Genomic DNA, 25130 nt, shown 5'->3' on the forward strand with positions numbered 1-25130 from the left:
AGTTGGTCCATTTCTCCTGCAGAGGGACTCCTACAGGCAGGAATCAGTGTATTAGCGTTATTTCTGTTTTCACCCTTAAGTTCTGTTGAGTGCTGCTATGCCTGTCCTGCCCTTTCTCCTCTGTGTCTGCTTCAACCCCCCTCCTTCCCTTAACCTGAGCAGCGGAGTGTCTGGGTGACACTGACCCTCCTCAGATCTGCTCCTCCCTCCATTTATCATCCAGATTTTTCTCTAAGAAGCCTTTTTATAAAAAAGGGTTTTAAACTATTCAATAGCATTTCTGTCAGTATTTCTTAGGTGAGCTTGCCATCCACTGTTAACACTGTCTTCCTCTTCCTTGTCTCAAGGTCATTCATTCTTTACATGTAGATATTTATAAATATAGATACTTATATATAGACTAGAGGCACAGGGGTGTGTGTCCCTCAGCCCAGCCTGCACCCTCTCCAATCTGGGACCCCTCGAGGGATGTCCGACTGCCCTTTTAGGCCCGATCCCACCGGGATCGGACATCCCTCTCACAATCCAGGACTGCTGGCTCCCAACTGCTCGCCTGCCTGCCTTCCTGATTGCCCACTAACCGCTTCTGCCTGCCAGCCGGATCACCCCCTAACCACTCCCCTGCCGGCCTGATTGATGCCTAACTGCTCCCCTGCCAGCCTTTTTTCTCCTAACTGCCCTCCCCTGAAGGCCTGGTCACCCCTAACTGCCTTCTCCTGCATGCCTGGTCACCCCTAAATGCCCTCCCCTGCAGGCCTGGTCCCCCCCAACTGCTCTCCCCTGCAGGCCTGGGTCCCTCCCAACTGCCTTTCCCTGCAGGCCTGGTTGCTCCCAACTTCCCTCCTCTACTGGCTTGGTCACCCCTAACTGCCCTCCCCTGCAGGCTTGATTGCCCCCAACTGCCCTCCCTTGCAGGCCTGGTCCCTCCCAACTGCCCTCCCCTGCTGGCCTGATCATCCACAACTGCCTTCCCTTGCAGGCCTGGTCCCTCCCAACTGCCCTCCCCTGCTGGCCATCTTGTGGTGGCCATCTTGTGTCCACATGGGGGCAGGATCTTTGACCACATGGGGGCAGCCATCTTGTGTGTTGGAGTGATGGTAAATCTGCATATTACTCTTTTATTAGATAGGATAGAGGCCTGGTGCACGGGTGGGGGATAGCTGGTTTGCCCTGAAGGGTGTCCTGGATCAGGGTGGGGGTTCCCTTGGGGCGTGGGGCGGCCTGGGCGAGGGGCCTGTGGTGGTTTGCAGGCCGGCCACATGCCCCAGCGACCCAAGTGGAGGCCCTGGTATCTGGGGTTTATTTATCTTCTACAATTGAAACTTTGTAGCCTGGAGCGGAGCCAAGCCTTCTGCTTGCTCAATGGCGGCAGCCTTTTCTATTGGGACGTATGTATCTTCTATAATTGAAACTTTGTAGCCTTAAGCGGAGGCCTGGGCTGGCCAGGGCTGCAGAAGCTTGGCTTCCTCCATCGCTGTGGGCAACCCTAGCCTCCTGCTCTTTCCAGCTCCCTGGCTGCTGCCATTTCTGTTTGGGTTTATGTATCTTCTATCATTGAAACTTTGTAGCCTTGAGTGGAGGCCTAGGCAGGCGGAAAGCTTGGCTTCCTCCATTGCCAGGGAAACCCAAGCCTCCCTCCTGCTCTCTGTGGCCGTAGCCATCTTGGTTGGGTTTATTTGCATATTTACTCCTGATTGGCTGGTGGGCGTGGCTTGTGGGTGTAGCGGAGTGATGGTTAATTTGCATATTACTCTTTTATTAGATAGGATATTTATAGAATTACTAGAGGCCTGGTGCACTAGGGGCCGATCGGGGGCGGGAGGGGACGTGGGAGGTTGGCCGGCCAGCCCTGCCCCCAATCAGGCCAGTTGGCTGGCCGCAGTGCGCATCATAGCAATCAGTTGTTCCAGTCGCTTGGCTTTTATATATATACTAGAGGCCCAGTGCACAAAATTCGTGCATGGGTAGGGTCCCTAGTGGCTGCTCCTGGCCACCAGCCGTGGCCTCCCTTCGTTCTACGCCACCCCCTGGTGGTCTGCACATGTCATAGTCAGCGGTTGAGCTCCCAGTCGGTCGAACTCCTGCCTGAGGGGACAATGTGCATATTAGGCTTTTATATATATAGAATAGTTTCTATTTTAGTTTAGTATCTTAGGTGGCCATACTAAAAGTGTCCCCTAATACACTAATATGTAGCAATTTAGGGGAAGTGTTTGATTTTTAAAAAATATATTTTTATTGATTTCAGAGAGGGAGGGAGAGATAGAAACATCAATAATGAGAGAGAATCATTGACTGGCTGCCTCCTACACACGCCCTGTTGCCTGCAACCTGGGCATGTGCCCTGACTGGAAATGGAACTGTGACCTCTTGGTTCATATGTCCACACTCAACCAATGAGCAACAATGGCCAGGCTGATTTTTTATTTTTGTTTGTGTCCCCGGTCTCCTCTTGATTTGTCAATCTTTATGCAGTATTGTGTATTCTTGTTACCATAGAGATACAATAAGTCCTTACTTAACTAAAAGTGCAATAACATAAGGAAACCTGTTTTAACATGGGTTATCTGATATAAACAGAGTTAAGTCCTTACAGCATCTCATCAATGTTATAATGAAACGATGTTGAATGAAACAGTATTTGAAGATCTGCTGTACAAGTGCCTAGAATTTTAGGGCAGAGTAAAATCGAATGACCCAAAGCTTCCTTAAAGCACTGCACTTGTCTGGAGTCTGCTTCAATATAACCTGGGAGTGGAGATGCACTCAGATTGATGTGTATGTAGGAGTTCATTATATTAGTTTTACCTCTGTGTTTCTCTCTCTCTCTCTCTCTCTCTCTCTCTCTCTCTCTCTATATATATATATATATATATATATATATATGTATGTATGTATGTATCTGAAGTTATTCTTGATAAAAGTTAAGTGATCTGAAATTTTCATTGGCACCCTTTTTTAATGCAATTCTTAATTCAGTCAGCAAACATTTGTTAAGCTGTTCCCCCATGCCTTGTGCTACATGGACAGGCACAAAGATTAAGAAAATAAAAACAGATCTTGCTCTTGAGAAAGTCGGTGTTTAGTGAGGAAGACAACAGTACCAGTGTTGCCAGTGGAAATCTCAGCACAGGGCCTAAAGATGGTGTATTGAGTTTTGACCTCTGAGAAGCCATGGGCTTTCTTTGTCCAAAGCCAGGTCAAGGCCAGCTCTGCACTTTAAAGACTTAAATGAGCTTCCTGGGCATCCCTTTGTGAAACAACTTCATTGTTTCTTCAGAACAGACTTATCTATTCCATTCACAGGTGAGGAAGGCCTGCAGGGGGCAGAATGGATATAATTATAAAATGGGAGATCCCTTGTCCTAAGCATTAAGTATTCCAGTCTGCTTAGGGAGGAGTTTCGGCAGTAGGGCTTCCTGAGCGCCTGTCTTCCAGGCACAGGCCAGCTCTCCTTCACCAGAGCCAAGAATCAACCAGCCAATGCTGAGAGGGTGGGGAGTGTTGGTTTGTCTGCAGTTTATAGATGAGTGCAGCAGACCGCATCTTTGGAGGGTTGAAATGAACTTACCCAAGGTCACACAGCTTTCTTTATTCATTGACAGCCCGACTTGTTCCAAAAAGGATTTCGAGCAGTTAAGCCACACAGTGAGAAAGTTTCTTGTGGTCTTTCTACTGTCCCAAGAAAAACAAGACCGTACATTTTTTTTTTTAAGCTTAAACGATGCATAGTGTTTCAGTCAATATTACTACATGAATAGTTCCAACTTTAAATTGCACAAAAGTGCTTATGTATGGCTCTGTTGGAATGTGTGGGAGTAAGAAAGGAAATCTCTATTTGATTTCATCAAGTCGGGAGCTCCACGGAGTCGAGGGAGTCGCACACGCCAGGGCCTGGTTGTGTGCACAAGGAAGTTCTTATTAATCATTGCACAGCTGGTGTGGTGTTTGTCATCAGTATTACTTATTCTTAATTACCAACGTGCACATGGGCCGCAGGCTGTCAATTGTGCCAAACCAGATCTCTAATGTGGCTGGACTCATAGATTCTGAGGAAGATTTATAATCCTCTGCAAACAGCAGTCACTCTAGACGTGTTCATATAAAGAAACAGTGCACATCAGGAACGCACACAGAATCCGGATCGTAATCTCTAGTGTATTGTTCTTCGTATCTACCTCCTGTTCTCTTCAGTTTGTTGCCGAGCCAACTTTGCTTTTTGTATACGTTGAAAATGGAATTTATTTACAGGCTCCGCCTTTCTTTTTTTAGGTCATAGTTTTTCTTCTTTCACCTCAGCAGGAAGTAAAAGTGGAGACAGTGTATCTCCAGGGAAGGCTTCAAGCACTTGATTTCTCTAGGTCATTTCTGTTTAGATGCCAATGGGGGTAAATGACCACTGAGGGGCTCAGTCGTCATTTTCAGAATTTAATGAAGGAGTGAGGTCATTTGTGCTTAATGCGATAAAGAGCCCAGATGAAGCTGTCCTCCTTGAGACGGATGTGGAAAGGTTCTTGGAGTGATCCTTGTTTCTTGTGTTTAATCATTTTATTCCCGTGATTCCTGCAGGACTTCCTTCCTCCCATGCCCAGGGCCACAAACACACCCACAGTGGAGCTTATTTGGAAGTCGGCTGTGGCTTTATCTAAATTCCATGTAACTCAAAACTTTTTTTTTAATTTGACTTTATTATTCAAGGGAATCCAAACTGCTGTAAATCGTTTCTGATTCTTTCTTGTTTCCTATTCTTGGCAGCTTTCCTGTTCATTACTCTAGATCAGTGATTCTGAGCCAGTGTTTATGTTTCATACCCCTTTGAGAATTTAAAAGATAATATTTTCACTTTCTGAAAAAACATAAAGGCATATGCACCATTTACAGCTGACTTTTAGGCATATGCTAATTCTGGAGAGCTCAGTGAGGGACCTCTGCTTTGGTGGAATAAACTTAGGTGATATTGAAATAACTTATAAAAATACTGTATGTGGCTCATTTACACATGTGGCAAGTGAGGGAAGGAGTGAAATTTATCAAATTACAGGTTTCTGCATGTGATAGTATAGTACTTTTTACATATGTATTTATCAGTATTACTTATTGCCATTTTCTTATCTAAAACAAATATCTCAAACACACGCTTTAAGATGGCAAAGACAGAGCTTAAAATCTTACAGTACAAACCCAAACTAGGTTAAAAGAAAAGAAAAAAAAGAAAGGTTGGTATCAGTCAATGGAGGGAAAGGCTAGATAGAGATCAGCAAGGGATGTTTTTGAAAATGGGCACAGGCCTTTTCTGGTTTACGCCTGACTGCACTCTCCACAGAGGCGGTATGGGACAGGCACATGTGCCTTCCTCAAGAAGCTCCCCTGGAGGGAGGTGGAGGGGTGGTTGGGCAGCCTTGGGTCAAGATGAAGCTTCCACCGAGATAGAAGCTCCTCCTGGCCACCCTGCTCTCCTGCCAGAGAAAGGAGACTAGCAGGAGTGTGACTCCCTCTCAGACACCCCAGGGTCCGTAATCTCCAGCAAGAAAAGTGTCTGAAAGACCATCACAACTGAAACTGAGTTAAGGGAAAGAGCTTCTGTAGGAGAGGAAGATGGGAAAAGGAGCCCTTAAAGGGGGGAGTGTCATTTCCCACCTTTATAACTTCCAACTTGAGCATCTGGAAGTCGTCCTCTCTTTCCTGGTCCATCTACTGCCTGGAGAATGGAAGGAAGTGGTTGCTAGCTAGGCAGGGGCTGGAATTGTGGACAGCCCAAGCAGGAGGTATGAACACAGACACGGCATTTTGGCAAAAGCACAGAGATGAGGTCCGACCAGGCTGAAGACAGCCCTGGTGGCATCTTTGGCCCCCCCAAACCCTTTGGTTGTGGATTGAATTGTGTTCCCTCAAAATCCAGAAGTTGAAGCCCTAGTCCCCAACGTGATTCTCTTTGGAGAGGGGTTTTTAAAGGGGTAATTAAGGTTACATGAGGTCATAAGGATGGGGGCCCTAATCCAATAGGACTGCTGTTCTTATAAGAAAAGAAAAAAGACACCAGGGATGTACATGCACAGAGGAAAGGCCATGTGCAGGCACAGAGAGAAGTGTGCCGTCTGCAGAGAAGCTCAGGAGAAACCAACCCTGCCGCCACCTTGATCTAGGACTTTCACCCCCCAGAACTGTGAGAAAATAGGTATCTTGTTTAAGCACCTAGTCTATAGTGTTCCGTTGTGGCAGCCCTACCAGACGAAGACATTTTCTCAGAACACTGGGCAGGCACACTATAGTGCATCGCAGAAAACAGACATCCAAAACCTGGGAAGAGACTCAGGATGTCACCCATACTCTAGTGGTGTGTACAGAAAGTGTTGACACAGCTGCCCATTGAAGACATTAGTATCATTGAAATCAGCCAACCCCAAATAATCCAGTGAGTTGTCTATGTGAATGTATTAACAGGAGGGGGGAAAAATGTAAACTGTAGATGAAGAATCTATTTTGGAAGAAAAACTGATCTAAGGAAGAGAATAAATGAACTTATTAAAATCCATCTCCATAGAAGAACTAAATATTTATTTAGTAAAATGGGAGTTTAAAAATAAAGTGATTAAAGAGGATTTTTAAAAAAGGTGCTTGCTGAGCTAAGAAAACAGACTGGCACCTAAAACAACATCCAAACGAACAGATTAAAAACCGAAATGAATAGAATCAAAAGTTGGAAAACAAATCACCATGATTGATGAAGCAGTCACATTCAGTGGATGAAAAAGAGAGATGAAAGAAGTCAGAGAAAACTGTGGATGTGGAGGGCAGAGATGACCCATCACAAGACATTGTGGTCACGGGAACACCAAGCCAAGTGCATTGACCCAATCATGTGTAATGATCACACAGAGACCTTTTTATCTGAATTACAGTGAGACCTTCATTTGATCAGCATAATCACTACATTTTAGGAATGTCAATTCTGAATTTTAAGTCACTCAGAATTATCCATGTAGAGATATACTGCGGTTCAGTTACTCTGTTGGAGTTTTGAGGAAAAAGGAAAATTGTGCCAGGAGAATGCATCTGGTAGCCTCATGTTTCCTTACAGCAGCTCTGAAGACCACAAAGCAATGTTTATAAGTCTTGAGTATCTATTTTGGACCCAGAGAAAAATTCCAAACTTCAAACTGTAGAAATAATACCACTTATTCTGGTCCATAATATTCTAGCTTTAGAAATTAACAACAGTAATAATAATAGAAGCCCCCCATGGCTCTTCAAAAAAAAGTTCCTGGTTATCTGGAAATTTTGAAACTCTCATGATTCATAGATCAAAATAAAAATTTCAGACTTCCTATAAAAATATGAAAACATTCATATCAAAACTGAAAGAACAGAGTAAAAATTATGTCTCCAGGAAATTTATAACCTTATACAATAACTGAATAACTAAGCTAGAAGTTAAGATTTTACCCATTTACTCCAAATTTGAAGAAAATAAAAATATACAAGGTGAAATTAATTAATTAGAAAAGAAACAAAAGGTGTGTGTGTGTTTTTTTTTTAATACCTCTTACATTTTTGGTGGATTGGGAAGCATAAAATAAAACAGGTTTCCTTGGCCAGGCTAGTTAAGGAAAAAAGGGATGGTGAGAAGGCTCACATAAAGAGGAACAAATATGGAAATAACCCATAAATACTCAGTGCACAGAATTTTGAAAATCTGAATGAAATTAGTGAACTAATGATAATGAAAGAAACGGACACAAGTTTAATACAGCTGCCATCCATTTCCCAAAAAAGCACCAGGCTCAGATATTTTCACAGGTGAATTAAACTGGGAAGAAATAGATCTGTTGGTGTTTAAACTGGTCCATAGCAGAATAAAGAAAAACTTCAAATTATTTTTATGACTCCAGTAGGGCACTAATGCCAAAGCCTGGCAGAGACAAAGTTGTAGATCAATTTCATTTAAGAATTTTATGCAGAGATCTTAAATAATACATCAGCAAATAACAGCACTACTTTAACAGCATAATATTTCCATCTAAGTTGTGTTCATCCCTGACATATAAGGGTGACTCAATATTAGGAAATGCATTAATATAATGTACCATATTATGAAGTCAAAAGAGAAAATCAGGAGATGCATAAAAGCATTTGGCAAAATTTACATAATTCCCAATACAATATTTTAATAAAACAGAAATTATGGATAGTTCCTTAAAATGATTTAACAATATTTTAACCCTTAAGTTAGTATCCTGTATAATTGTTGAAATGCTTAGAATGCTGAAATTGTGATTTAGTTCACTATTATTAATTATTGTCCTAGAATTACTGGTCAAGAAAGGAAGAAAAAGAATAAATGATATGAAAACTGGAAGGGGAAAATTGTGCATTATTTAGAGAAGTGATTGTATAATATAGATAACTCAAGAGAACAGAGTGACAAGCCATAGATAGACTAGCAGGATTCATTGGGATGTAGGATTAAAAGTAATCACCAGAATCAATAGCTTGCTCGTATACAACCAGAAGCAGATAATACAGGGGGAGAATAGGCCCTATTATCAATGTCATCTGAAACATAAATTTCCTAAGTGTAAGTCTAAATCAAGAGAGGAAGAACACATATTTGAAGAAAGCCATAATGTTCCACCATAATGAGATGTGAGAAGTCACTTTGAGAGGAGGAAATAAGTGGTCTTATTTGGTGGGGTGTGATTGGAGCAGCCTTTTTGAGACAGTTTGGCAGTGTCAGCAAAACTTAAATGCATGTTTGCTTTGAAGGTAATCTCTCTGCTACTAAATACTCTGTAGGTATTCACTCAAAACTTTGCAAAAAAGAGAGAGTGGGTTCACCTCCACATATGTCTCTCATTGGAAACAGCCTTCCACTGAGGGTTAAATAAATTATGTCAATACCACAGAAGAATGAGGCAGGATGGTAAATACTGATTCTAATTGTGGTGGACACACCCTATGGTGACCCAGTGACCCAGGCCCTGGAGTGCCAGTGGGACCTGTGACTTGATTCTAACCAGGATAATCAAAGGCGATGGCCTGTCTTTCATGATAGTTTTGTTGTATCAGATTCCATTGGAGCAGATTCCACTGGGGAGAGAGGGACTCTCCTACTGGCCAGAAAGAAGCAAATAGTCATGTTGTGAACTGCCTATGGAGAAGGCCATGTGGCAGGGAACTGTGGGTTGCCTCCAGCCCATAGTCAGCAAAACCCAAAACCCTCCTCAGTTCTGCAGCTGTAAGGAAATGAATTTTGCCAACCACCCAAATGAGCTTGGCAGCAGATCCATCCCCAGTTGAATCCTCCAAAATGATACCTGATTAGAGTCTTGTGAGCTGAGGATGAGAGCAGAGAACCCATTTAAGATGTGGCTGGACTCCTGACACATGGAAACTTTGAGATAATTGACAGCTTTCTTACATAGAACAAGAATCAGAAAACATAGGAACAATAGATGTGCTGTTCTCAGCCTCTGAATTTGTGTTAGTTTGATACACAGCTACTTTGCACTTATTTATTTCCAATGTCCAGAACATCGCTTGTCTCATAGCAGGCATTCAGTTAATATTTGCATGGATAATTAATTAAAGATACAGATATGAAACTGTATCTTTATTATGATCCTTCATATATGTGTGTGTGCGTGTGTGTGTGTGTAAATTGTACATACATGTAGGCAAATGCTTAGGCAACTCTTTAAAATTTCCTTAGAAGGAATTAAAGAAACTATTGATTATTTTGCTGTGGAAGAGACTGTATTTTTCCAGTATTCTTTGTGTCAGTATCATCAACATTGTTTTCATGATGAGGAGATTATGGCTCATATGTAGTTTTCTTCTTTGACTTAAAAAAAACAAACCAACTACTACGTATTTAAATTTACATTACAAAATAATCAAATATCCTAGTTCTGTATCTCAGAGGGTAGAAATATCTGTCAACTTGACTGATCTATTGGGCACAACTGGAAATCGCTGGAGAGAGATCCCTGAAAAGTTTCAGTGTGAAGAAACTTTTAACAGTGAGTCTGATTGTTTTTGACTTTGAGCTCCATGCATTCTTCCATGCCCTTCCTTTCTGATGCATGAAGTCCTTGTGTGGCCATTTGTCCTTCGATGACAAAAACCTGAAGCAGTGGTGGGAGAAGTATTAGTATGATCTATTTAACACATCTATTTCTTGTGAAGCGCCGATATCTTAAAGTTACTTTGAATCAGGTTATTTTGCTCCTATCCAAACTATCATCTGGTATGGCAGTACACATGAAACCAGATGAAGAACTGAAATAAACAGGTCTCTTGGTGGCAGATAGAAGATTGCTAGGGTTTATTTCACATTCCCCCCTTAGTGTCTCCTTTCTTTAAATCTTGGTGGACCCTGAGATTGCTTTGATCATTAGACTATGGCATGAGTGACTCTTCACTGTGGCTTGAAGAGACTGACAGCTTTCACTTCCTTCCTCTTGGGACACTCCTTCCAGGGGACTTCAGCTGCCTTGCAAGAAGTCCACTCACCCTGAGAGTGAGGAAGCCCACACTTGCCATGTAGAGAGGCTGGGCAGGGGAGAGGAGGCGCTGAGCCCGCCATTCCTGGCTGTCCCAGCCTTCCCATCCCAGGCATCGGACGTATGGAAAAACAGCTTGGTCTTCCCAGACTCCAGCAGACAAAACTGAGGAACCCAACTGACAACCAAAACTGAGCTCAGGCCCATGGCTCCCTTCCCAGCCACCCCCAGCCATTTGGCAGGCCCCGGCTGAGACTGCTCATTCCTGCTATGCCCTGCCCACACTCCTGAGCCAGGAAATTACCAGCATAATAAAATGGTGGTGGTTTGATACCGCTAAGCTTTGGAGAGGTCGTTACGCAGCAGTGAACAGAAGGAATGTCCCACTATTTCACTGAAAATGAATTTTTGTTTAGTGAAATTTGTTCTCCTATTGACCTCCAGAACAGTATTTTTTTAGGTGGGAAAGGGAATGTTTTTAAAGGTTATGTATTTAAAGAGCAACAACATGTTATCTGATTTTCCCCTTCACCGGAGAAAACCAGAATAAAAAGTTTAAAAATGAAAATACAGCCTGGCCAGTGTATCTAAGTGGTTAGCGTCGACCCAAGAACCAAGAGGTCGCCAGTTCGAATCCAGGTCAGGGCACCTGCCCAGGTTGTGGGTTCAATCCCCAGTAGGGGGCATGCAGGAGGCAGCTGATAGATGAAGTTTCTCTCTCATTGATGTTTTTATCTCTCTATCCCTCTCCCATCCTCTCTAAAAATCAATTTTAAAATCCCATTTAAAAACCAAGAAAAATACAGTGTAGGGTGTGTAGGTGATTAATTATTCTCCCCACTTTGATACCAGTTGTAGAGCTTCAGCCACCTGGCTCAGAGTTCCACCTGCCCTGTCCTCCTCTCTCTTCCCCCAACACACAGAGTTGACTTATCCATGGGAACCTCTGACCTTTTTGGGAGCTGGCTCAGTACGGCTATAGTACCTGCATAGTTTTCTATTTGTTTCTTTATATATATTTGCATAATAGGATATAGGAAAATGAGGTTAAAATGCCTGTAGGTGCTGTGGCTCTTAGTAAACTTCAGGGAGCTAATTACCACGTTCTTTGACAAAAACTTCTGTGGAAGAATAAGATTATAGTATTTTGGGAGCCAAAAAAGGATGGCTTTATTTTTTTTACGATTGTATTTATGAAATGGCAACAGTTTACAACGCCTTTTGATGTACATGCTAATATCTGACACATTTTTTTTTTTTTTTGAAAGAGAAAACCAGAATTAAAGGAATGTTAAGATTCTGGAGATTACTCCCTAAACAGTCAGGGCATCCCTGTGGCATGTCAGCCATGCATCACAAATGTAATGGGAACCCACAGAACCCAGAGTATGGCTGACCTGAAGTCGGGAAAGGAGAAAGCTCAGCATGGTGCAGTGATCAGGAGGTGCGGAAAGGTTCTCTTGTCCTGCAGAAAAGGGGGCAGGCAGGTCAGCTTGACAGGTTTGCTTCTGTATTGAGAAGAGGGAGTCGCTAGGCTCAAATAGTTTGGTGAATGAGGCCATCTTTTGGGATCTCGTATATAGTTTCTCTCATAGATTCATGAGTCAAACCAGTCAAGCCCTTCACCCAGCGTTTGGAAGTCTTTGGAATGACCCTGGGTTACCTTGGAAAACTTTGAGGACATGGAGCTCATTATCTCCCAAATTAACCTGCCCGAGAGTTGTGTAACTTCACCAGTTCAGAAGGTCTTTCTCCCTCATATTCAGTTGACATATGCCTTCTTATATTCTCAGCCCATTAGCCCTGGTTTTAACCTCTGGGACCCATCCCAGGTGATTCCCTCTTCCACGTGATAGTGTGTTTAGAATCTGAGAATTGGTACTGTGACCTGCTGGATTTCTTCTGGCCCTTTAGTTATATGACTTTGTTTTGAACTTCTCACCTTCAGATCATACTCTGTGATGTGATTTGCAATAGGAAATATATATTTGGTTCTTCATCCACAGTTCCTGGCTCACAGCTCCCAAAACCCTTATAATTTCCTCAGCGATGAGAGCAAAGGGAGCATCTTCACTATATTTTGTCTCTTGTCTTCCTTCAGTGCCTGAAAACACTTCACATTCATAAAGGTGAATGAAATGGGCGTCTTATTATTCATGACAAGCTCCTTTCCACCACAACTGGGTTTATGTTAATAAGATAACTTTGGAAGGCACCAAAGGATGGGGCTGGTTGCTAGGGAAACCAACCCTGAATAGAAGATTGTAAATTTCAGTCCCACCCCTTAATTTGAGGGAGGAGGGATGGGCTGGAGGTAGAATCAATCTCCAATGGGCAATAATGATTTAATCAGTCATTCCTGGGTAATGAAGCTCCATAAAAACTCAAGGACAGGGTTTGGAGAGCTTCCAGGTTGAGGAACCAGAGGCTTCTAAGTGCTGCTGTGCCAGTCCCCAAACTTCACCAGGACAGAAGCTTGCCCTGTGTGTCTCTTCATTGGGCCGTCCATTCATATTCTCTAATATCCTTTGGTAAACCGGTATCTCGTGAGGAACTGGCTCTCCTGAGGCCCATGAGCTGCTCTGGCAGGTTAATTGAACCCAAGGGAGGGGGTTGTTAGAACCTCTGATTCACAGCCAGTTGATCAGAAGCACAGGTAACAACTTGGGCTTGTGACTGGCATCCGAGCAGGGGCAGTCTTGTGGGGACTGAGCACTTAACCTGTGGGATCTGATGCTGTCTCCAGGTAGAGTGTTAGAGTTGTGTTGAACCTTGAGACACCCAGTTATGTTGGAGAATTACTTGTTGGTGTGGGGAATCACCCTACTCGTTGGCGTTGGAGATTAGAATTTTCACATTCCACTGCAGACACTTCTGTTTCTCTATGACTTTTACCGCTCAATAGAATGCAATGCCCTGTGGGGCCCAGTCAGTGAGGAGCCCAGTCGGGATTAGCATCACCTTCCTTGCAGGTATACTCAGTTCATCCTGTCTAAGATGTCATCAGTTTATCAGTTGTGACAGGTGGTGGTGGTCTTACCGTCCACGTTGACTTTTTTCATGGCTCTTGCCGAAGCACACATTTTGCATGCCATCCTGCAGCTGCTTTTTAAACGTTTAGGTGCGGCACCATTCTTCACGTATGGAAATATGGGTCAGAGCTGGTCCCAGATGAGGTGGGATCAGGTGAAGGAAGTTCTAACTTTGGCAGCTCAGATACAGCTACTCTACCTGCGAATCAGCGAGTTCCATGCTGACGTGTAAGTCCAAGAATCTAAACGTTAACCTTTTTAGATTTTATCTTCTTCAAAGGGCTTTGTTTGGTGTTTACCAGAATTTCTACAAGGAATATAAGTGTATTAGTTATCACTTTTGTAACATGAATAAATTATAACTTGAGGGAAAATTGTCAATAAAAAATGTAAACCAACCAAATTTTAGGAGCAGTGATTAATCGTGAAGGCTGATAACTACCCTGTGGGGCATCGCTTATTTTCCAAAAGAAAAATGTCATCTTCCGTGAAAATTTCAAAAGATAATGAGTCCATTCTAAATGTGTTTACTTATATTCAGTTTAAAGTTTCATAGTTAACATTGGGGCAGGGTCCTTCTTTTTCTCATGGCTCGAGCTAGCCCTGGGTCGGGGAGGCCTCTCCCTGTGGGTCCCCAGGCCTTTGGGGACTGCAAATGGTAGGCTTCCTGTGTTATGATTCTCTGTGCTGGTATAGGACTGAGTGACCTCTAAGGGAGGCCTGAGTCCTGGAGAGAAGAAATGTAAAAGGGGGAGAAGAAAAAGAACCGTGGAAGAAGTTGTACACCCAAATTGAAGGATGAGGTGAGAAAGAAAAACCAAAGGAATATCATGCATGGAGTATGTCTTCTAGTTGACATGGAGTAGCTATATTTCTTTAATGGTTTTCTAGACTTTAATTGCTGAAATGCAAGCTTTGTTTGCTTGTTAGCGAAGGACATGCATGGCAATGGAAAACAATTCTAGCTCGGCATCAGCTCTTTATTCAGGGAAGGATACTTGTGCAGACCTTTGGGTTATGAAAGTCAAAGCTACAGCTATGTTTGGGCAAGTGTTTTCTTCTGACTTTGGAAAGTGTATGCTGCATTTTCCAAACATTTGCAGGTGCAAATTGATAAAATTGCACCCGGAGTGTTTAAAGGTTTGCAGACCAGAAAACAACATTTTATAATTGGGGTTATATGTTCATCCCAACTGTAAGAGTGATGCGGCCTTGGGTTAATCAGGAGAGGTTCACCTTATGTCGATTGGGGAGGATGTTATTTAGTGAGCAGAAGAAAACTTACTCAGTGCCATTGGCTTCCCATTATACTATTACAGTTATGTATTCTTATTCCTCACTGGTTGTTGTTTTTTAACATTGGAGAAACTAGAGCACTGAGAAACAGTTATACCCACAGTTAATGCCATTGAAAATACTCATGGTTTGGGGTAGGTAGTTCTGGGGTCGTTTTAATTTTATAAAACCTGGTTGGTAAGTTGTCATTTATTGAAATCTTGAAGCCAGACACCAAAGTCTGGTATGTGTTACTCGATTGAACAGAGTGCCACAGAAATCAGTGTGGTCTAATCCATTGGCACTTAGGAAAGGGTCTGAAATGTCTCCTGAAATTAAAGCTCAAAGCTTTGAAAGAAAAAGAAAACCAGAAAGCCTACCAGTTTTGTAAATTCCAACAAGTACACCTTTTGCCTTTCTTTCTTCTTCATCTCCTTTTATTTTATTGTAAACCAAAATTGAAGTTGGTTTTTTAAAAAGCTCATTGTAAGTCAGGGCATAATCAAACCTGTGGGATGAATGACCATTACCATGGGAATGTCTCCTGCCCCCTTCCATTCTCCTGGGACACAATGGAACAAGATCCTATAACACGCTTCAGTGTCAGCTTCACAGGTCTCTGTGTCCAGGCTTGCATCAGATAATGCATCTGAAAGTACTTTGAAGAATTTCAACTGTTGAGCAAAACTTCCCCTGATGAGAAAGTACATGCATAAAGGGTAGTCTGTTAGAAAGGGCCAGAGCCAGCAAGAGGGGAAATAGCAGTTGGCGTTGAGACCTTGGTCTGGGAGGAAAGCCACTAACTAGTGGTGTTAACATGAACAAATCTGTAATCATAGGGGCCTTGGTTTAGTCAACTGTGAAATAGAGGGGTTGGCTTAAGTGATAACTAGGCTAAGTTTCAGCTCTGAGGTTCTGAATTTTAATGAACCAGAACCAACATGAAAACTTAGTACATTTCCAGCATCAAGCCTATACCCAACTGGTATTTTGCTGTCAGTCTCCATTACCAAATCTAGTTAACTTTTCCATAAAAGACCCATATTTAGTCATGGGGTAGCGCCGCCGATTCAGGAACGGACATCTGGAGAGTTTTCAGAGCTCTCTGTGTGCTGTTCACATGGGGGCTAAACTCTGAGGTTACATTGTGGATGGAGGTTGAAGCTAATATTTGGCCATTTTGTAGTCACGTGTTTTAGAAAGGAGATTGGAAATACTCTTTTTGTACCTCCTTTCTATGTTAAAAGGTTTACTAAGGTGAGTGTGTATTGATTTCCAGCTGCCTTCTGGTTACACCTCTTGTCTGTTGTGTTAGATACAGCATCACCAAAGAGGATATACTGTGAATGGGGCTTTATATGCCTGGGTAACATCAGAGGCAAGGGAGGGTGGTGTATAAGACATGCACACTGGAATCAGAAAATCTGGATTCAAATCTTCGTAGGTCAGACACTTGGCATAATATCGGGCATATTGCAAGTACCCAGTTGTTGAAGCTGTCATTATTCAAGATGACAGAATATACAAGCTTAGTGGTGGTCTTCTCACCATAATGAAGACCAGTGAACTCTTCAGTAAAACATATTTTTTAAAAAAGAATGACCTCATCCTCTTTAGTTTCTTTTAACCATAGTCTTTATTCATTCAGCTGAGTGAAATGTTGCAGGTTTGAGTTGAGTACAAAGCAACATTTCCAGAGACCATCCTTACTTCCTGTTGTCTGCAAAGTATTTCTGGAAGAAGTGGCCCAGTCATTTCCACACGTGGCCTCCGGGAGCAGAGCATGAGGGACCTGGGGAGGTATTTCTGTGTATGGCTGAGTCCCCTGGGCATTGGCATCCAGTTTGTTGAGTCTGAGGAATCTGTGACTCCGAACAGTGGTGCCAGACTTGTGTTTGCGCTCACACCCTGAGGAGACCTGAGTCAGCGCCTACTTCCCTGACACACCTACTCGTGGAGTTTGTTTTTTGTCATTGGATTGTCTGGTTTGAGTTTTACTTGTGTTATGAATACGTAGGTGCAGTGAGGGAACTTTCTACTCTGAAAAATAATAAGTTTTGAGTAGACTTGATTTCTTGATTCTTAGTGTTGGTTAAGATGAGTTCATCTGGCCTAGAACAAAGGAAACACAACACAGGGTCCTAGGGGAGTTAGGGGAGTCAAAAGATTTTGGCAAGAGACCTGAGTGGCAGAGCCATTTGCATCCACACAGTGGTTCTAGAATTGGGAAATCAATGTTATATTTAAGGATGACACACTTTCTCTGCCAAGCGATGAAAAAGATATCCTAGGGTGAGGATTAACAACAACAACAACAAAAAATCTCTCAGCATTGAAGTGCAGAAATAAATACACAAGACAATTGTATGATTCTAGGTGACTTGGGAAATTTGAAAGATGCTCTTCCATTGCTTCTCTTGGCCCAGTGCTTGATGAAGTTTTCCCCACAAATACTTCAGAATAATAACTTTTAGGATAACTAAACACTGACTTTGAGGAATATTTAAAACCTCAACAAATAAGTGCCTTCTCAAAACGGTGGCTGAATTGAGTAATGAAGGTCTGTGTCCATTTATATTACCACTAGAGGCCCGATGCACGGAATTCATGCAAGAGCAGGACTTCCTTCCCCTGGCTGCCGGCACTGGCTTTCCTCTGGCACCTGGGACCCGGGCTTCCCTTTGGCGGCTGGCAGGCACCCGAGACCTGGGCTTCCCTCGCAGCCCCAGCTTTGTCCAGAAGATTGTCCGGAAGGACATTCCGAAGGACTTCTGGTCTTATTAGCATGTTACGCTTTTATTATTATAGATGATGTGAGCATTTTACAAATACCAGTAGCTACCATTTATTTCTGATTACCATGTGCCAAGTGCTGTACTAAACACTTTATAAACATTATCTCATTTAATCCCTGAAATAATATAAGATGTAGGTTTTTATGGTCCTTATTACATAGATGAGAAAATGAGGTACTTCGTGTTTTAATATGTCTAAGCTTCCATAGCTAGGAAGACTTAAAAGCCAGGATAGTTCCTTCTCAAATTATCATCTTTGCTTTGCTACCACATAATCTGACTGATAGGTTAGCTCTTTGAAATGCTACATGACATAGAATTTCTTGAAGGAGTAGTTGGTCTGTAGAATCTTTGAAACATTTTAAGCCTAATCAAGATTTGGGAAGGTCCAAGGAATTGATTGCATATGTCCAGTGCCAATTTTTCTGAAATAATTTTTCTGGTGTTTTGATTTGGACTTTGATCCATCCAAGAAAAGCATCGAATGAGGTGGAATGACATCTAAATGGGCAGTTTTCACCGGTGGCTACACAAAAGAATCACCTGGGGAGTTTTAAAATGCAAACCCAAGAAAACAAAACAAAAAACTGGAAAACCCAGTCTCCATTCCAAGATATTCTTGTGTGTGATTTTCATCCCAGCTTTATTGAGATGTAATGGACAGAACATTGTACTAGTGTCAGGTGCACAACGTAAGTATTTGATGTATGTGTATATTGAGAAATGATCACATTGAGATTAGTTAACAGTCATCACCTCAAATAGTTACACATTTTTTTATTAATCCTTACCCCAGGATATTTTTCCATTGACTCTTTTTTTTAGAGACAGAGAAATATTGATGTGGGAGAGAGACATCGATTCGTTGCCTCCCGCACACGCCTTGATCAGGGCCCGACATTGAGCCTACAACCGAGGTATGTGCCCTTGACTGGAATCATAACCCAGGACCTCTCAGTCTGTGGGCCCATGCTCTATCCACTGAGTCAAACAGGCTAGGGCCACATTTTTTTCTTGTGATAAGAACTTTAAAATCTACTTTCTTAGCAACTTTCAAATATACACTATGCTAGTATTATTAACTATAGTCACCATGCTGTAACTTACCTTATAACTGGAAGAAATTTGTTCCTTTGACCACCTTCACCCATTTTCCCCTATCCCCACAACCCCTGCCTCTGACAACCATCGGTCTAGTCTGTTCCCTATTTTTTGAGGTTTTTTGTTGTTGTTGTTGTTGTTTTTTAGATTCCACATGTAAGTGGACCATAAAGTCTTTGTCTTTCTTTGTGTGACTTATTTCACTTAACATAGTGCCCTCGAGGTGCCTCCAGGTTGTTGTATTTGGCAGGAGTCACAATCCTGGGTCCTGTTGTGCTTGTAGTTCGACTCTGCAAATTGGGACCACCCCCATGCCTCACTCCTCACTCTCTCATCCCACCTACCTCATCACCTTGAAATGGTGGTGGTGGTGGAAGAGGAGAAGGAGGAATTGGAGGAGGAAAATTGGAGCTAGAGGAGGAGGAGTTGGAATTGGAAGAGGAGGAATTGGAATTGAAGGAGGAATTGGAATTGGAGGGGGAGGAATTGTCACCATTTGCACCATTCCAGTCTGGTGATCTTCAAGGAAGTTCTGCTTGGAAGGTTATCAGCTCTGCCGTGCCAGTTCTTGGGATACAACTTTTCCATGATTTATTTAGGCTTTGGCTCTTTGTTTTGTTTCCTAGTCCAGTAACATCCGAGAGACTTTTGTTACCTTGGTTAAGATCAAACATAAGTAAGTCAAGGGGCTACTTCAAATGTTGGTCACACACAAGTGCTGTTTTATTTCAGTGGAATTAAGTTTTCCCATCTTTTCTTCTCACCTTCAGCCTACTCTATTCAACTTAACTTGTCACCTGTTCCCACCGCTCTACAAACTTTTTCATATGAACAGTGACAGAGGGCCATAATAGAATGCAGAGGATTTTTAAAGAAATAGTGTGCTGTTTTCCAGAGTACCCAATTGGAGCACAGATTCTGTGGAAATAGGTGTTAGGAGGTTACCAGTTGGAGCACTAAATTAAATTTTCACTAGCAAATATTTGTCCACCGTAGTTTAAATCATTTTTTATTCTGTTCACACATGAGAGGGCAGTATGGTACTATAAAGCACATGTTCTGTTGCAATGCTTGTTTATATTGGCATATAATGGTTTTTAGGTGAGGACTTTTAGACCCTATGATTATAACTTTGATACGGTTGTCTGTTATTAAATATGATACCCATATGTGATACCCTCACTCATATACACAGGTCACATGGCTGTTTGTATTCAAATGCACAAATATAATAATTTCCTTGCAACAGTGGCGCTTTCACACCGTGCCTTTTATTATTTTATATTTATGTTTTGTTGAATGCTAGCTGGCTTTCTTCCCTTTTCTTGCTTCCGCTTGAGGAATATCAGCCCTCTAAGGATGCCGTGTCTGTTAGCTTGTTATCTTTAAATACTTTATTTTATGATTTTATTGAAGGCCTAAGGATCTCCAGTGTTTTTGGGGACAGGAGGCCTCTGAACTCAGGGCTCAGAAGCCAAGAAAGCTCTGTTATAAGTCACCTGTATGATATACTCCTCTTTATGGCACAGCTTGCTTTGTCTTGCTGACATATGAATGTCACTGTGGATAATCAGGGTGCTAATAGTCTAGGTTTCGTAAGTGGAGAGGGAATTATTAAGAGGAGTTGGAGAGAATTCAAGTGAATTGGTAAGATCTATAAAACAGTTTATGAAAAATGTATGTGGAATCTGAAAGGTAATTTCATAAGCACCAGCTATTTTTAAACATGTAAAAATATTTGCAGTCATATGTTTTTGTTTGTGTAGTTTGAAAATTTTGAGACAAGCTTTTTGGCATAAATATAACCAACCCTGTGTGAAATTTAAGGGGATATTTGTTTTTAAAAATTTTTTTTCTGGCTACTTTCTTTATGGGTGAAGAGCTGTGGTATTGTCTACACCTGGTAAAGATAATTATAGTTGTTTAGTTTGGGGATTAATTTATTTTGAAATATAATGTTTTGATGTTGCTTTGACTTAATTTTAATGAGAAATTTTATTTAGAAAGACTTACGACTTATACCCAAAATTTGAAGAAATGGATTTTTGGCTCCATCCTGTTTTGGATGAGCCCCAAACCAAATGTTGTTTGATGCTGGTTTACTGTTGGAGTACACAGGTTTCTGTTCAGGGGAAACAATTAATGTCCTTTGCGCTTTGATGGCAGATTTTTCGGACGCTGCCTGATGCCACACCCCCTGAGTCAGTCTCCCAGTCACCCCCAAATGCTCCACCAAGACAATCGAAGAGACAAGGCCAGAGGACCAAGAGACCTGTGGCTGTGTATAATCTCTGTCTTCAGCTGGAAGATGGTAAGATGTTCATTATATTTTTCTGCTTGACAACATGTTGAGAATATGGCATATCATATGTCCTCTGGGCAGGCCATGGTTTTTCATTCTGTGTATGGTTGTGTTATTTATGTAAAATGATTTTTTAGAGAGGGAGGGCGGGGAGACACACACACAGAGAGAGAGAGAGAGAGAGAGAGAGAGAGAGAGAGAGAGAGAGAGAGAAAGAAACACTGATTTGTTGGGCCACTTATTTATGCATTCATTGGTCGATTCTTGTATGTGCCCTGACTGGGGATTGAACCCGCAATATTGGTGTCTGGGGATGACGCTCTGACCAACTGAGCTACCCAGCCAGGGCCATCCTTTGTGTTTCAATTTCTTTTTCCCTGAAGATTTTTTGACATTAACAGGGCGGGTAACGCTTTCCTGTCTGGGAGAGAAAGTAAGTTTCAGTTTTGTGTTTGTCTTTGTTATGCATGGTTCTTTTTATATTTTTAAAAGACAGCTTAAATTTCTTTTTTGGGAGACTTGTGTGACCTCCTGTGAGGTTATATAATCCTGAGACAAATGGAAGGGGAACTAAAATTAAAGCAGATCTTTCATGAGAGGAGTCTGATGTTAAATGCATTTAGACTAAAGGCACAGTTCACCGTAGCACTGGGGTTATGGCTTATGCACCTTACTTGCTCCATGTTTCTGACTTTCTCATAAGGCAGGTATCTGATCATAAGATCAGGGGTGGCAAATTGACCTGTTTTTAGGGGCTAGGCTGAGTGAACTGAGCTGCAGTCACTGCAGATTCTGGCAGATGTAAGTTCTCATGTCCCACTTAGGCTACCATGTTATGGATAATTATTTTTTTTAATTAATCCTTTTTTCCATTGATTCTTTTTTGAGAGAATGGAAAGAAGGGGAAGACACAGAAAGAGAGAAGCACATTGATTGGTTGCCTCTTGCACACATCCCACCAGGAGCGGGAGACTGAGACTGCAATTGAGTTACGTGTCCTTGACAGGGAATCAAACCTGTGATCTTTCAGTCTGCAGGTTGACACTCTAACCACTGAGCAAACTGGCTAGGGCCAGGCTAATTCTTGTCATGTAATCATGTTGTCTTGGTGTTGCCGGATTGCCTAGTTGTTTTTTTAAGAGAGAGAGAGAGAGAGAGAGAGAGAGAGAGAGAGAGAGAGAGAGAGAGAAACATCCATGAGAGAGATCCATGAGAAAGAGACACATCAATTAGTTACCTCCTGAACACACCCTGACCTGCAACCCAGGTACGTGCCTTTGACCAAGAATCAAACCCTCGACCCTTTGGTGCACAGGCCGACACTCTAACCACCTGGTTTTTACAGAGTCTGGAAATTTGAAAAAAAAAATTTCAATATATATTTCTACATTGATTTCAGAGAGGAAGAGAGAAGGAGAGAGAGAGATAGAAACATCAGTGGATGAGAGAGAATCATTGATTGGCTGCCTCCCGCACACCCCCCCTGACTGGGGATCAAGCTGCAACCCAGGCACATGCCCTTGGCCAGAATCGAACCTGGGACCCTTCAATCCGCAGGCTGATGCTCTGTCCACTGAGCCAAGCCAACTAGGGCAAGGAAATTTGAAATTTAAACATGAATTCCTGCAAAACAAGATGGTGAGCCAAGTAGAGAACACCAATTGCCGATTTGTAACCATATGGTTATTGATGTGGAGAAGGCAATGATTTTTTTCAGTGTGCCTGTCTGCAACTATGACTTTGTTGTGGGACTTCACCCCTGCTGAGGACATTTTCTGATTTTGAAATTAGTCTTCATTTTTCTTCCTCTTCTCATCCTCTTTGTTTTTGGCATCTTTCATTTATTATTCTTTAAAGCTACAGAGGTTATATTGGTTTGGAAGTGTGAGATTATTGTCAAAGGGAGGAAGGGAATGAAGATAGATAGAAACCAATACAATATCTTCATCATAAGCAGCTGTGTAATCAAATGTCTAGGTTATTAATATCCAAAGATCTATGCAAGCAAGTGATATTGTCTTCAACTCAGCTGACTTGGGGGTGTCTACAGAAGGACTCAGAATGCTTCCTATAATAACACGGGGGCCTATGATGTTTTAATTTTTTTTTAAGATTTTTAATTCTTTTTAAAATTTTAAAGATTTTTAATTTTTTATGGGTGATTTTATTCTTAAAAGTTTTTAAAAATTAAATTTATTGGGGTGACATTGGTTAATAACATTATCGGTTTCAATTGTATCATTCTATACTATAACATCTGCATGTTGCATTGTGTGCCCACCACCTCAAGTTAAATCTCCTTGTCATCATATATTTGATCCCCTTTACCACTCTCCCACCCCCCTGACCCTCTGGTAACCACCATACTGTTGTCTGTCTTACTTGTTCATTTGTTGCTTTCAGTTTTATATCTCACACATGAATGAAGTCATATGGCTGTTGACTTATTTCGCTTAGCATGATATTCTCCATATCCATCCATGTTGTCACAAATTGCAGTATTTCATCTTTTCTTACAATTGAGTATTGCATCTTCTTTATCCAGTTATCTATTGAAGGACAGACACTTCAGTTGCTTCATTGTCTTGGCACCATGAATAATGCAGCTATGAACATAGATGTGCACATATCTCTATGAATAATAATTGTTTTCAAATTTTTGGGATAGATACCCAGAAGAGGGGTTGCTGGGTCATATGGTAACTCTATTCTTAACTTTTTTGAGGAACCTCCATACTCTTTTCCATGGTGGCTGTGCCAACTTACATTTCTACCAACAATGAATGAGAGTTCCTTTTTCTTCACAACCTCTCCAACACTTATTACTTTTTTTCTTGATAACAGCCATTCTCACAGGTATGAATTGGTGTCACTTTGTAGTTTTGATTTGCATTTCCCGAATAGCTAGTGAAGTTGAGCATTTTTTTCATAGTTTTTTGGCCCTTTGTATGCCTTCTTGGGAAAAGTGTCTGTTCCGGTCCTCTGCCTGTTTTTTAATTGGATTGTTTATTTTTGTTGTTGAATTGTATGAGTTCTTTATATATTTTGGATATTAGCCCCTTATCACAGGTGTTGTTTGCAATACCTCTCCCATTCAGTTGGTTGTCTTTTTGTTGTTGAAGGGTTCTTTTTCTATGCAGAAGGTTTTTAGTTTGATATAGTCCCATTCATTAATTTTTGTTTTACTTCCCTTGCCAAATTCATAAAATCCTCTCTTAAGACCAAGATCCATAAATTTAGTATCAATATTTTCTTCTGTGTGATTTATTGTTTCAGGTCTTATATTTAAGTCTTTGAGATAATTTTGAGTTAATTTTTGTATATGGTGACAAAGAGCCGACTAGTTTCATTCTTTTGCGTGTGGCTTTCCAATTTTCCCAGCACCATTTATTGAAGAGGCTTTTCTTTTTTTTCATTGTATGTTTTTGGTTCCTTTGTAGAAATTTTATTTTTTTGCCCATAAATGTTTAATCTTTATTGGGGGCTTGATTAAGACATATTTCATATTATACAAATATTAGTTTTACAATCAGATCCTTGTTTTCCAGAGGAGGGACATGAATCATTAATATGAATATAATTTCAGAGCTTTCTTTTAGACATTAGTTTCAACTTCTGAACCTACCTAACCTTTTTGTTCTCTCTCTTTTTCTCACTTTCATTTTCTCTCAGTAGAGTTGCTAATAAGGAGTAAAACTGGTTGAAATTGCACCTTTTCTTATACCTCACTTGTTCTCAGGTGGAAGTGTTAATAAAGAGTAAAAGAGGCAAATGTTGAGAAGTAAAAGGGGGGAAAAATCAAGAAGACATTGATAATATGTACATTGGCTCAAACTGAATAGACTGTATTTCATTAAGGAAATGACCAAAGAGGGGCCCTTTGTCTTAGAATTACATCTACTTTTTTGGCATTTTTAGAACTTTAATTATAATATGCAATCACAACTTCATAGTATATTAATCTTTTGATCTTTGAGTTGCTAAGTGATTATTAAAGGGTAAGATTGTTGAAGTGGTATTCACATCTTTTATGGGAATATTGAAGATGGTTTGCTACAATATTTAGGTTACATAATAATTAAACATTATTTGATTGTAAGGGAAAAGAGATTGTCAGATATTC

At 41.4% G+C, this 25130-nt stretch overlaps 1 protein-coding gene across 1 annotated transcript in view; it reads left to right on the forward strand.

Moving 5' to 3' along the window:
* The window catches only part of ARHGAP10 (Rho GTPase activating protein 10), a 266323-nt gene that overhangs the window by 199690 nt on the left and 41503 nt on the right, over positions 1–25130 (forward strand). Inside the window, exon 19 of the mRNA XM_080674227.1 lies at positions 20872–21016. Coding sequence (XP_080530353.1) covers positions 20872–21016 — 145 coding nt within the window. The remainder of the gene's footprint in view (positions 1–20871; positions 21017–25130) is intronic.

The sequence above is a fragment of the Plecotus auritus genome (genome assembly GCF_963455305.1).
Source record: "Plecotus auritus genome assembly, chromosome: 6".
NCBI classification, from domain to species: domain Eukaryota; kingdom Metazoa; phylum Chordata; class Mammalia; order Chiroptera; family Vespertilionidae; genus Plecotus; species Plecotus auritus.